At 43.3% G+C, this 14,472-nt stretch overlaps 1 protein-coding gene across 2 annotated transcripts; it reads left to right on the top strand.

The window, feature by feature from the left end:
• The first annotated feature begins 1,056 nt into the window (after positions 1-1,056).
• ccnb3 (cyclin B3) lies at positions 1,057-7,276 on the top strand. Of its 2 annotated transcripts, none has more exons than XM_076028042.1 (12): positions 1,057-1,216; positions 1,418-1,530; positions 1,796-1,879; positions 3,337-3,449; positions 3,558-3,735; positions 3,825-3,923; positions 4,039-4,131; positions 4,270-4,407; positions 5,127-5,282; positions 5,416-5,565; positions 6,388-6,518; positions 6,612-7,276. In XM_076028042.1, exons 2-12 carry the CDS (start codon positions 1,450-1,452, stop codon positions 6,679-6,681), a joined length of 1,293 nt encoding a protein of 430 aa, XP_075884157.1. In that variant the 5' UTR covers positions 1,057-1,216; positions 1,418-1,449; the 3' UTR covers positions 6,682-7,276. The 2 variants fall into 2 exon arrangements, with proteins under 2 accessions (XP_075884157.1, XP_075884158.1); XM_076028043.1 differs by having other exon boundaries at positions 1,093-1,111.
• The last annotated feature ends 7,196 nt before the right edge of the window (positions 7,277-14,472 follow it).

The following is a 14,472-nucleotide window of genomic DNA, read 5'->3' as shown; positions in this document are numbered from 1 at the left end:
ACAGCCCTTTGTGATTTCACAGAGGTACATCTGTCTTTCCCCCCCCCCAAGTTTTATGTTTTAACCTGGAAACATCTGCCAAATGTGTGTGTAAAAATACACAACAGTAATACAATTGGACAAGTGTGATGACATTTTAAGAATTACAGCAGTATTCTGATTGAACATTTTGGTATTTGTTACCTCTCTGAGCCTCAATTATTGTGAAACAGTGTTTAGCCCAGGGAGGGAGGGTGCAACACTGTGCCAGGACTATTCCACCACCCCACCCCACCCCGAGTTCATGTGGAGCAACAGCCTTGATCATTAGGACATGTGTGTTGGATGCAAACAACTGGAATGCTGTCATACTGGAGATAATGTTTCCCCTCTGACATTAAGTTTCCATCCATACTGCATGACATTAGCCTGCAGTGGTCATCTTAAATTAGGTGAATTCAAGCGGGGGGGGGGGGGGGGGGGGTAAAGGCGCAAAATCTCTCGACTGCCCTCCGCTGGTGCTCTGAAAATACTACGCCGTTTAAGCTCGTAGCTCATCTCATTGTAGTACTACTTTTATATCATTGCATACAAGACGCGTGCTAGACAATGACAGTTACATGTCACGTGGAACAAACAAATGCGCACGTTCAGCAGTCAGATCATAAAGGTGTGCCGCGGATACGGTCAAGGAAAAACATAACCTGCTATTGGTTGGAGAAGATTTGAAAACCCGTACACACTCCCTCTCTGGGGTTCGTTCGATATATTCAAACGGTCTTGCTGGCGGTTGTAAACAACGACCACTTTGCAAGCGACATGATTTCGGAAGCGAACACTTCTTATTTTTTTCTGCCACGCTTCCATAAATATTATGACTGAAATGTTCAAAACTGAGTGTCTTATCTTTACCACAGAGGATAACATCGCGTCACAAAACAAGGCTAGTTTTCACCGGGCGGAGACTGAACCATAGAACAAGCGCTTCCTGGCAGTTGCATTCCTAGCGACCTTCTGATTGGCCGCGTGGCTCAAATTTCAGCCAATGGTAAAAGAGTGCCGCTGCCTCAGACTCGCAGCACCGAAACACTTTTGTTTGAGCCGGGGTCTGCGACACAACACAGGAAAGCCGGTAAATTTAAATCCGTTTTCAAAACTCAATGTACTTTCCCCCCCTTTTTTTTTTTTTAACTCTAAGCGAGCGACTTACTGCAACCAACGTACAGCTAAGCTAACGGTAAGAAAATGAAATAATTGTTGGCTGGTTAATTTTCACATTAAGTCACTGGAGGACACAACATTGGAGAGACTGCTCAACGTTTGTTTCTGTTCAATTTTCTGTCCTCCAAGACATTTTTTTTTTGCTTCCTTCAACAATTTTTTTGTTTTTTTAAATTAGGTTGTGGCCTTTTTTTTTTTTTTTTTTTTTGCAAAACAGGACATCGTACCTTTCGAACGATTTGAGCGGCCATGCCTGCACCGAGGGTAAAGAAAGCTGTCGCCAGCACGGGGAGCAAGATACCAAAGTTCTCAGCATCCTCTGAGAACAAGGTGAGAAGAAAATAAAAGCACTGTGTCTGTGAAGGGTCTCGGTCATCCAGGTCATGCTGAAGTAGAAGGATCAAGCTAGGGGCAACTGAGAAACAAGTCCAGCTGCCCCAGCTTAACCCACCTACTCAAAGAAAAGCACCTTCAATATAAAAACCCCTTGTACAGTGAATGCAAATGCTGTGAAGTCAATGCAATTTCCCAGAGTCTGAATGTACGTGATTGTTTTTGAGTTGGTTTCACCTCCTCCCTTGCTGTGTTGTTGCAGGAGAAGGCCCCCCAGGTGAAGAGGTCCTCCTCCCCTCCTAAAGCCGCCCCTAAGAAGAGAACGGCCTTCATCGACATCACCAATGTGAGTCCTCTCAGTGCAGTTGTTGTAGGGTAGCATTTGGTGTATAGAAAGGCCTGTATGAGCTTGAGGTATTGCGATCTGCAAGAATATACAAATCCTTTATCACCGACCGGCTTCCTTGTAAGGTCGTCACATTTATTTATTTATTTATTTTTACAAGGGTGAGCGTATTGTGATTCCAGAAGACCAGGACCTCTCGGCCCGGCAACACGATACTCAAATAATCCACAGTTTCCTCAAATATGCCTTATAATTTCAACATGTTCAAACTATTCCTCCTCTGCATGGACAGAATATTGTTATATACTAGCTTGCTCTCAACTACACTAATTCATATGGGCTTCTCAGAGGTTGCTCTACAAATCTCTGACAATTTTCAGCGATGCAACATTTACTTTAACGTCTCTGAAATCAAATGAAATGATGAAATCAGCTTCAGCATTGGAAATGTTGGCCTGTGAGTCATGACCAGCTCTCTTTTCAAGTCTTGCTGGCCCAAAAATATGAACTTATCTCTAAATAATTACGACAACAGCAAATCCAGCCTTGAACAAAACAGCTCTCACAAACCTTTCACTGCAATGATGTCAATAATGGATATTACTTCTCATGGAAAACTATTCAAACAAACAAGCAAAACACCAGGATGGCCGTGTAAATGTGACAACGGGGTGTTTGCTCATCACACTCTCACTAAAACACAGGAATGGCTGTTGGCTCGTGTGTTCTGGACCTTCCATGTTCACAGTCTGCCGGGCAGCGATGGCGTCATAAGGGACAGTTTAGTGGGATACTGTGGGTGGTGAACACAAGGTCACTGAGGACAAGAGTCACCCGAGTGCAATGTGCTGAGGGAACCACGGATCAAAGGCAAACCTGATGTGATGGAAGCCAGAGCTGTTGTTGAAGCAGTGTTGTCACTTCCTCACTGTCTTGTCAATCGTGTACTCTGCTGCCACAGTTTGGTGAGAAGCCAGTAACATTTGCTATTGAAGATAGACCAGCTGTAACTGGTGGATTTGATTTACATGCTTTTTCCATAATGACCGGAATGGCTACAATTAATTTTTTTTTTTTAAGATTTACTAATCGATTAATCAGTCAATTTTTTTTTTTTTTTACACGCAGCAATTACACAAAGAATAACTTCAAACTGTAATTAAAATACAGAATATCTACATGACGACACACTGAAATATAAATGAGCCAAGAAAAGCAAGTGAATAAAAATTTCAATATTGAACAAAATCAATATTGAAGTTTGTTGCCAACACTTTTAATCATTGATTTTTTAGCAACTTTATGGATTCGTTGTTGCAGCCCTGAACATAAACCCGTTGTCACAATGAGGGATCATTGTTATTTGAGCAAAATGTTAATACTACTCCGCAGTGCAAACTATTGATTTATTTACGTCAAATTGGGAAGTTTTGATCGTAATTTGTCTTAACTGACAGGCAAGAAAAGTCCAGATCAGCCTCCCAGGAAGGAAGAAATGTGCTGCGAAGAAGGAGGCCAAGAAAACGAGCTCCAGCTCTGTGCCCGAGAAGAATCAGGACAACTTGAAAAGGTATTATTTCTTTTTTTACATTTTTCATTTTATTTTGTTTTCCCTTTCTGCAACAGCCGCATGATCTCCTCTTGACATCTCCACTGTCAAACTTCCTCTCTGCTGCAGCTCTTCTGTTAGTTCAGAGGAGCCCTCTTTGGAGAGAGAAACTGAGACTGAGACTGGGGAAAATAAGGAAGAGGAGACGCTGAAGGAGTCAGCGGCCACAGCAGAAGAACTGGTAGCTCTGGCTCCTGTCCCGCCCCCTGCTGTCCAGGAAGTGCCACCGCACCTTTGTAAACAACATGTAAGAAAATGCCATGATGGATGTTTTCAGATTAAAGACCCCCCCCCCCCCCCCCCCCCTTAACACTGACATCCTGTCCATCCTCACAGATCCCAGAAGAGTTTGACATTGACTCTGAGAACTCTGAAGACTGTTTCCTGTGTCCGGAATATGCCAAAGACATCTTTGACTACCTCAAAGACAGAGAGGTCAGAACACTAAGAAACAAAGGCAGCGATCGTAATAGAAAATTGGATGTGACCTCTTTGATGCTGGATCACTTTCAGGATGACAAATTAACGCAAAACTTTGAATCGTCCGTAGGAAAAGTTCACCCTCTGTGACTACATGAACATGCAGCCCAGCCTCAACCCGGAGATGAGAGCCGTCTTGATTGACTGGCTGGTTGAAGTGCAGGTGAGTTTTACCGCTCTGCTGGTTTTCGTATGAACTTGATAAGGTTGCAGACAACCACAGAACGAAACCAAAGCAAAAAAACAAACCGTAGTTGGTTGTGTTGACTTGTTTTTTTTTTTGTTTGTTTGTTTTTTAAAGGAGAATTTTGAGCTGTACCATGAGACCCTTTACCTGGCAGTAAAGATGACGGACCACTACCTGTCCAAGGTCCCCATCCAGAGGGAAATGCTGCAGCTCATTGGCTCCACCGCCATGCTCATCGCCTCCAAGTTTGAGGTAAGTTTAAATGATAGAAACCTCCATTGTCGGGCCATTTAGATACTAAATACCCACACTTCTCCATCCCTGTCCTGTGTTGAACTGAGACCAAAAGAAAAAGAAAGAAAAGCTGCTTTAAACATTGATTTATCACTCTGTCATTGATGCTGTTGCAAGAACTGGATACCTGACGGCGTAATTGGCACCTATTCATTCTGACAGAGTTGCTCTCCTGGTATAAAAGTCTGGCTGGTTAAGTCCGATACGTCTAATTCACTTTGGGGTGATTCTCATGAACATGGTACAACTTGTGGCAAAAATCAGAAACCTCTCCCTTTTCACAACATAGGACATTTTCATTGAAGGTGTGAGGAAATGAATCTGTTAGTGTAACACATTTGTAATGAAGGAATATAACATAGCAGGGGCTTCAATATGTGCAAGGGAACTGGGTATATATGTATATATTATGAACAAAAATATAATTTTTTTAACGCAAACAATTTTGTCATGGCGGTAACGTGACAACTTTTTTTTTCCCCTGTTCATTTTCAAAGTGATTTTGTTTAAAAGCGTCACATTGAAAAATAGTTAAACACCACAGAAAAGCAGCCCAGTGTGCAAATGAACAAAGGATGTTCAGCATTCTGTCACTGTGTAAATTTGCTGTTGCCTGAAACTTCTTTTCATTCATTCAGCATAAATGACAAACCCTGTCACCCCAACCGTTCTTGCAGGAGCGCAATCCACCCTGCGTGGACGACTTCCTTTACATTTGCGACGACGCGTACAGGAAGGAGGAGCTGCTCTCCATGGAGGTCAGCATCCTGCAGTCGCTGTCCTTCGACGTCAACATCCCCATCCCGTATCGCTTCCTCAGGCGCTATGCCAAGGTGGGTGGGCAGACCAGACCATTCAGAGTGTTTTGCCTGTCACCACAGTGAGTGGGTGTGCGCGTGCTCGTCCCTCGTCCCTCCTCCTCCTGCTGCTGAGGCCTCTGACTGGATGCTGTGTTTGTATGTGCAGTGTGTGAACGCAGGCATGGACACGCTGACCCTGGCCCGCTACTACTGTGAGCTGAGCCTGATGGAGATGGAGATGGTGACGGAGAGAGGCTCGGTGCTCGCCTCCGCCTGCCTGCTGATGGCGCTGGTCCACAAGGACTTGGGAGGATGGGTGGGTCCACTTCTCATTTGCTTCTTTTCCTCGTTTCCGGCCGACAATAGTTGCGTTTCCATCACCCCTAAAATTGGGCAAAGCCTTAAATATCGCAAACAGCTGAACTTGGACAAACCTCTCAAATATGGCTGCAAGGTTTTGATGCTCTCATGAGGTGCTTTTTCAGACGTATCCATAGAGAGGTATATCGCAAAAGTGTCATGGAAAGACTTTTTCCCCCGCATTTACGGGGTCACGTGACCGGTTGACTTCAAGTGAAAATGGCGCGTTGTGATTGGACGGAGGAGGAGACGGAATTTTTTTTTTTTTTTACAAGTCATCAAAGAGAAAAATACAACGACCATTCTTGAGAGCAAACAAACGGAAACAAACAACAGCAAACGTAATTCTCGTCAAATCTCACGGGCCGAGATTTGACGAGATTCACGGCTAATGCGCTTCGCACCATTCAATTAAAATACCTGCAGATCGCAATTGTACTTTGTCGAAATCCTAGAAATATCGCTTTTGTTTAGCGAAAAAACTCTAATGGAAACGCAGCTAGTGTGATAATATTATAGTAATGTTCAATAAATCTTATTTCTTCTATTTAATTGTCATCCAAAAAAAAAAAAAACCCAATCCAGATCGGTCAACCTCTTGTTTTTGTGTGGGCTGCACACCCAGCAGTAACATCCACCAAGCAAAGTGCAAAATACAATTGGTTTTTTTTGACAATTGGTCATGTGACAGCGACTTCGACGAATGCGGCTGCTTTTCATCTTCATCATCGTGCAACACTTTAAAACGTCCTGCTTGTATCCACGCGGTGTGCCACAGACTCCCATCCTGCAGTTCCACTCGGGCTACCAGCTCTCAGACTTGGCGCCTGTCGTCAGGAAACTGCACCACATGCTCTCCTCCCCGCCGGATGACAAGCTGAAAGCCGTCAGAAACAAATATGCCCACAAGTAAGTCCTGCACGACAAAATCTCTCCGACGATGAGTCGGCTCATGTGGATGACGGCAGTTCTGGGTGTTGACCGACTCGATGCCTCTTTCAGGGTTTTCTTTGAGGTGGCCTCTCTGCCGCCAGTCAGCAGGGACGCTCTGGAAGAGGCTTTATCGTCGTGAGCTCCGAATATAAGCCAAGGAGAAATGCTCCCTTGTCCATGTGTATATGTGTTGTAAATATGTTTCATATTTATGTGTAGTTTGCTATCTCTTAATATAAAATTATAAATAAATCTTGAAATTCCTGTTGGTAATGGAAAGAGTTTTAAAGTTAAGAGGGGATTTTAAAGACATTTGCAATTGTATTATGTTACAGCTGTGTGTCAGCTCCTTTTAGTTTATGGTTCATGTACATTTTAAGATATTCTTTTGTTTTTTTTTGGTTCTTTTCCAATACAAGTAATTTAGCAGCAAAATGCAAGGCTTCAATGCCAGCCTGGTTAATTGTTCAATTCTAAACATGTAAAAATTGTGCCTGAGGTTAATTTGAGTAAATTCCTCCTTTTTAAGAGCAAATTAAGCACCAGCCAACAATTTCTATAGGTTGACATAATGCGCAAGCTCATGCTATGCATTTTTTCCTTAAGTGTTGTGTCATGTTCTTGTTCATGCTATCATCTGTATAAAAAGACGTGTGTATGTTGTGCTATTCTTTTTTTTTTTAAAAGTGGCTCTCAATCATACTACATAAAATAAAGATGTTTTCATTATTTGTCTATTCAGTCTCGTTTGAATTTGTCCCTTTCATGCTTAGTGGTCATTTGAGTGGAAAAATATCAAACACTTTTGTTGTATGAGTGGATGATTAATAAATAATAGCGGAGTTACACATGACCAAGCACAGTGCAAAGTGCCCTCTAAACACTGGTAACCATCTATAAACAATATGATGTAGTAATAATAATATAAATAGAATAATAATTACGTGTTTTTTTTTTTTTTTTTTTTATGTCTTAAGACAAAAATAACTGTAATGGAAATTAGTGCATAAGCCATTAATACAGGATGCATTATGTAGCATGGACACCAGAGGTCAGCAGTGCATCAGGGTTTTAAAAGGTCTTCGCGAGCGGCTTGGTTTCTGTGTCATCTCCAACATCTCGATGGTCAGACACCTTACAAGGAAATGTGTCTGCTGTCTGCTTCCACACTTCAAATTTATATTAATCCGTGATAAATTGTTTGATTTAAAACAGGATCATCTACTGTTACTCTTGGACTTTGGTCAATAGATTACATGTTTTTATTTTGAAGGCAGAATTAAAGGTTAACAAAAGAGGAGCTGAGCAGAAAATGGACTCTGACCAGGTCGGAGCTCAAATGTTTTAATTCAGGTGGTAATTGACCTGATAAACACAATGTAACATTATTTAGTTATCAAAAAATTGCTGCTAGGCATTCCAGCGTTACATTTCTTACTCCGGCTCCTCCCCATTCCAGGTAAATGAGTCAGCTAATGCACAACAAGCAGTAAAGATGCAACATCTATGAAACATAATGAGAGAATCGTGGAACAGTGGTGGCGGCAAAATGGCCAACCTAATGGATGTAGGAGCACGCAAAAGAAATTTAATGAGTTTTACCCCCGAGGCCATGGCATTCAGCAGCAGATGGTGACAGAGTGCAAAAGTCCTTTGTAAAGTGAAGCCCAATTCTAGGTGACTTTGGCTTAATAAAACAATGTCCTCAGAAAGTAGTTTAGAGTTAATTAAGAGTTCCCCAAGATGTCAGCTGTACATCACCCAACACTGTTGTTTGAACTCAATGTGTATCTGTTTTTCACTCTGTCCTGTCTGCCACCCTGGCTCACTCTGCTCCTTTCTCTCTTTCTCTGTCTCTCCTCTATCTTTCTACTTCACCCCAACTACTCATAGGCAGATGATGGCCCTCTGGAGTCTGGTTCTGCCCTAGGTTTCTTCCCACAGGGGAGTTTTTCCCAGCCACTGTCGCATCTTGCTTGCTCCGGGGGCCCGGTTGGTTCTCTCTGATTGTATAAAGCGCTTTGAGACGCCTTTGGCTGTGATTTAGCGCTGTACAAATAAAAGTTTATTATTATTATATTATAATAGGCCATTTAATAAATATAAAATCAGATCAAAAAGCTCTTGAGAGTTAGAAGCCAGAATTTGCTTGGAAATAAAAGGAGGATGAAACAGATTCAGGCCTCCCTGAATCAGAATCTTTGTCAGAAATTACACTGAGGGAAGAGACTTGGATTTGTTTTCCTTCCTTTGTATGCGCATTGAGAAACTGTTATAATGAAGTCAATCTAATTTAAATCAACATCAAGCATGAAACTCTAAGGGGGAGCTACGCTGTTTTGTGGAGCGCAGTAGTGCAGTTGTTCATTTTTGTTTTTGATGTGTAACGATACATAGCTGATTCACTGGTGTCTGGGATGAAGACTAAATCCTTAAAAATCAATGCAACGACTTCCCTTCGGCAACCCGGTGGGAGTTTTTGTGTTGACTGAGGTGCCTGTGATGGCATTTTAATCACGCTGTCGTCACCAAGAGGTCTGCTAGCAGCAGCAGCAGCAGGACTTTAAGAATTTTTAAACAACACACTTCATCAGAAAATCAATCAACCTTTATTTACAAAGCGCTAAATCACACCCAGGTGTGTAGAAGCACTTTGCACAATCAAAGAGAAGCCAGCTGATCCCAACAGAACAAGCATGAAGCGCCAGTGGCCATGGACTCTGTCGCTCCCCAGTGCGAAGAAACCTCCAGCACATTCTGGAGGGCGGCCATCTGCTCTGACCGGTTGGGGTGACGAGATAAATAGTGAGCTTGAAATAACTCAGGCATCCCAATGGCTGGCCTGAGATTTCAACAGATCTCAACCTTGTTTGTAGTCGCGTGGTTGACCAGCAACGTACACACACTCCACCACCCCCAGTGAGAAACGCATATACGGTTGGTAGTCAGAAGAGGAACTGGGAGTTGGTGTTCTGAACACAAAGATCTGAAACCAGACTGGATCAGCTGTACAGGGATACTGTGCAATTTAACATATAGAGTGCAAAGGTCATGCTTTCATTAAGCAGGAAGTGTAGCTTCTCGCATAAGAACATTATTTCATTGCTACAAAATGAGCTCAGAAATAATAATAATAAAAAAAAAGATTAATCATGCATGCATTGATTTCACAGTTGACAATGGCTACACTGGCACTAGAAATTTTAACGGCCCATATCTTTGAGTTCTGTATCTCACATCCCACACGCCGACCTGCGCAGCTGCTTATCCCCCTGGGATGAACCGAGCATCCATCAATCACATACTACACAGATCTCCAGAACATGCAGTAGTGATTGCTGCATTGACATGGATCATTTGTGACATCATAAAGGGCCAATTTCCAGAGGATTTGTCAGGGCATGATTCAGGAACCACAAGCAGATCATAAGACAATCAGAATTCTTTATCTTTTTTTCAAATCCAGCAGGCAGAGACGGAGTCCAAAACAGGCAGGCAGGTGGCAGGCTGCGGCAGGCTGAGGCACGGAGGTCCAAATCGACTGGCAAGTCAGAAACAGGAACGGTCCGAACAGGTGTGACAAAAACAGCCCAAGTGGCTTCTCGAACCGGCCCGGGACATCCAACGACTGGAACTAACGATCAGACAACGCAGGTTTGGCAAGGCTGGGCTTAAATAGTGTGCCTTATTGTTCAAGATGGGAATCAGGTGAGTTGCAGGAAGTCGCCCAAATAAGGAGGTGGTTGAAGTCACGTTGGCAAAGCACATGGTGACAAAAACAAAAGATAGCGACACTCTGACAGGTAGGGGGAGACAAAAACACTGCTCCAGGTGGGAATCCTGGCAGGATGACTGGATGCATTTTCCAAAATGTGCTGCAAAAATAATAATATCACAGGTTCTCATCAATGCATTTAACACGGCTGCTTGTGACTGAACCATTTCTCTCTGTCTCCTCCCCTAAAGCCGGACAACCAAATGTGGCGTGTAACTCATCAGCAGCACCCAGTGACACAGAAAATCACATTGGTGATTGTTATCAAAAGTGTAATCAACCAACAAAGGCTCAATCATCAGAACCATTCCCGATTAGAGTTTGAATGGGCTGCAGTCCAAAAAAACGAAACCTTGAGACCTCTGAGAGAACCAACGCTGTAATAAATGACCCAGATTCTTCTGCGAGACCTCTGGACACCTCAGTCCCAATGATTCTGTCACAGGTTTTCATTTTTTGCAAAATTATTAACGAATGCTATTGTATCATTAATGGCAAAAAATATTGTTTTTATGATGGACATTCCAGAAGCTGCACTTTCTTACTTTGACTGGAGTGAAGGAGTTGAATCAGTACTTTTACTTTTGACACCTCTGCTTTTCGAGATGTATGTGCAATATTTCTCCCGTCTACAAAACACTGTTACTGGCAGCAGAGCTGCTGCCGTAATCTGCTGTTTATATTCATGCAGACACTATTGCACCTTTACTACTTTTAAAGCAGCTATTGCCGTGCTCTACTCTTTTCCTTCTGGCTATGCCTGCACCCACTACCTCGTTTACATCACACATGTCTCTTCCTGCTGACGTGGGCAATATTAAAGGGGCAATATAGCATTTTCAGCAGCTGGTACCAGCAGCACCAGCCTCATGTGTATGTGTTAATGCATTGGCGTCTCCAACTTCTCCTGCCATTGCAACTGCCCCACCATCCGTATAAAACCTACCTGTCTATCTGCCTGCCTACCAACCTACCTGCCTACCTACCTACCTCCCTGCCTACCTCCCTGCCTACCTACCTGCCTACCTGCCTACCTACCTACCTGCCTACCTACCTACCTACCTACCTACCTACCTACCTACCTACCTACCTACCTCCCTGCCTACCTACCTGCCTACCTGCCTGCCTACCTACCTGCCTACCTACCTGCCTATCTGCCTGCCTATCAACCTACCTACCTGCCTACCTACCTACCTACCTACCTACCTACCTCCCTACCTACCTACCTGCCTACCTACCTACCTACCTACCCACGCAAAACCTCTCTTACTTACTTATTTACTTACTTATTTGATGGGCTGGTCCTGTAGGTTAGAAACACTAAATGTTGTTAAAAACACTGGTGGTGGGAATTCTGCGCAATGAGGGACTTTTTAAGAGAATATCCTAATTTCCCAAAATATTTTCCTCTGCCAGATCCTATTGTGTCGCTGCAAATGTCAGCTCCTGCTAATCGGCCCTTCAAGAGCAGCTCTAACCTTGAGCGTGTCTTCCACTTAAAGGTTAAGTGCAGAGACAGATTGATAATGTGAAAAGGATAATCGCAGGTTGCCGGAGGAGAATATATAGTAACCTTGGCCGAACGGCGGCCTGTCTCCTCTCATAAATTTCCCGTGCGCACACTGAACACACACAATGTACGGATCCCTGCTCTGTCTGACGTGAACGCTCCACCGTGCTTCTGTCTCGCTGTCTTCCTCTGCCTTCAATAACTGGTCTGGTTTGACTGGCGGTGCATGTGTGTGCATGAGCACACAACTTCCACCACGCTCAATCCAAGCCCCTCATCGCGACATCTCAGTCTGATTAAAGTGCGCCGGTGGGGACAGTTCCGCAGTCGGCTGGCCAGATAGGCATCTGAACTGGTTCTGGCAGAGCGCTGTATGAGCTATTGATCAGCAGTGGGCCCAAAGAAGAGGGAGCCAGCTGAGAGCTGGCAGCTTTGTCGTTTTCAGTTCTTATTTCTGAGGAGCAGCTGGCAAAACTCAAAAATCCATGACTTACTGGATGGAGAATGAAGCACTTTCCCAAAATGGCTTTCAGGAAGAGTCTTTAAAAAACAAAAGAGGAAAAAGTATGTGCACGGACAGTAGAAAGGCTTGTATAGCAGTCAGTACATTGCATATAATTATTATATCTATATCAATTTTCCCAGTTGGATTTTTTTTCTGCTATAACTCTAATTATGTCTTAATTTTAAATTACCTTTATTGTGGCAGAGCTGCTCCACAGCCATCAGACACCAGCGCAGCAGCTGAACTCTGGTTGGCCGGAATGAAGCACAACCTTGGCCAACTCACTACTCACTCTTGTTCTTCTTTTTAGACAGTTAAGATGTTGCCTAACTAAAAAAGTGAGTTAATTTGTTAAAGGGAAGAAATGCAACTAATGAGGTAGAGCTGTAATGACTATCCATTTAAATATATGTTTATCCCTAATTTATTTGAGCCAGAATGGCTGCTGTAAAAGCATAATAATCATAAAAGAGAAGCATAAAATTGTTTTAATCTGATCAAATAAGGCAGATAAGACACTGTTTGATTGGGAAGGCTATTTGAATTTCTTTCTTTAACTAAAAAAAAAATAAGCTCATGAATCATGGCTAATAAAATGTACACTGGTGTATACCAGGGTCAGGAGACAGGTGCTGGTGCCAACCTTGACAGTGGAGGTGCGGCTCCTCTTCCCAGTTTACCCATCTGGTCCTGTGTGTTCTCCACTTGCTCACACAGTCGTGTGTTTCGCTCTGCCAGTTGTCGCCCGTCGACGCCGCCCACCTGACTAATGGTCTTCGGCTGGCCACATCCCCATTAGCATTCCCCAGGTGGAAGCAGACGAAAAGGGCAACCTCCCTGCGTCTGAGGAAAGAAGGTCTGATAGAGAAACAATGCAGGCGGGGAAAAGAGACGAGGCCGAACAATTGAGCATCTTAGATTTGGCTGTTGCTGCTGCCAGTGATTGTGTTTGGGTATCAGCGCTTGCAACATGCAGCATGAATAAGAATGTGGCTGTCTGGGCTTGAGAGTTGGTGGAAAATCAGAGCGGCACTCTCAATATGTTGAAAGGAAATATCTATCTGTTTTTATTTATTTATTTTTCCTTTGTAAAAATTGTGTTTTGCCCTTTTCTCTTACTTTTTATCCTTATTAGCAGTCAGCATGCTGCCGGTTTGGCGCAAGTCAATATAAAACACATAACCTTGCCAGCCTTCTTTGCCATATATAGCTCAATGCATACAGTATATGCAGTATATTTAAAGTTTTTCTTCTTATACAATTGACTCAAGTTTTTAATGGGCTCTTTGATGGCCTCTTTCATTTTCCTCAGAAGCACCAAGCTCACTCAAGACATAATGAACTTTTCTGCATTAAGTTTGCAAATTCTTTGGGGGGATTTAATTTGGAGGCTGGATGTGCTATTTTGTGAAGAGCAATAGAACTACAGTGGGAGCAGTGCTGGTGCCTTAAAGCAAGAAGGTTGTTTGGAATGAGTGGAATTTGCATGTTCTCCCCCTGACTCAGACACACTGGCTACAGTAGATCTTATCTTACCCCTTTGGCTTTTCGTTAGGACAACTGCTGGGTGAGACATGGTTTCATACTCAGATTGTTCAGTATGTATCCCCTCTGGGACGATGCGGCCGTACAGATGTTTTATTAAACAACATTTTCACTTCATTGCTCATTGTTTCAGGGACGAGACGGGTCCCTTCCTCGGGGAGAGTGGGTCATTGTAGACTTTAGACCCAAGCTCTTTTCATTCTTCTGGAGCAAATTGGCCATTAATCAAGTCGTCTGTTGTTGTCTCTCCTCTTTGCCCCAACCATTGCATTTCCTCTCATATCTGGCAGTGGCTGTAACCACTTCTGAGAGGTTAGTTAAGCTCTGCGGCCAAACAGATTCTTCAATTTTTGGTATTCATTGTTAGATACTGCAGCTTAGGCACTACAGTGGCACAGTGCCCTGTGGTGTCAACCCCAAGAAAGAAGGTTGTTACATTATTGTGGCCGTGAGTGTTCTGATACTCTGGCCTCCTTCCACAGTGCCAAATGATGAAGTATCCCAAACCCCAACTCTCCTTTAGTTTTTACAACTGTGGTTGAAGTGTTGAAAATCTTGAGCACTCCAAAAGAGATCTGTTATCCTCCATCATGAA

Source organism: Nelusetta ayraudi, unplaced genomic scaffold (assembly GCF_046127955.1).
Source record: "Nelusetta ayraudi isolate G7.1 ecotype Tasmania unplaced genomic scaffold, CSIRO-AGI_Nayr_v1 ptg000022l, whole genome shotgun sequence".
Taxonomy (NCBI): Eukaryota; Metazoa; Chordata; class Actinopteri; order Tetraodontiformes; family Monacanthidae; genus Nelusetta; species Nelusetta ayraudi.
This window is presented reverse-complemented; position numbering and strand designations above follow the sequence as displayed.

What these genes read in the sequence shown, in the direction of transcription:
- ccnb3 (XM_076028042.1), top strand. Translation starts at nt 1,450, where the DNA reads ATGCCTGCACCGAGGGTAAAGAAAGCTGTCGCCAGCACGGGGAGCAAG. An exon ending in ACTGGCTGGTTGAAGTGCAG is followed by an intron (nt 4,132 to 4,269) that starts GTGAGTTTTACC and finishes TGTTTTTTAAAG; the next exon opens with GAGAATTTTGAGCTGTACCA. An exon ending in TCATCGCCTCCAAGTTTGAG is followed by an intron (nt 4,408 to 5,126) that starts GTAAGTTTAAAT and finishes CCGTTCTTGCAG; the next exon opens with GAGCGCAATCCACCCTGCGT.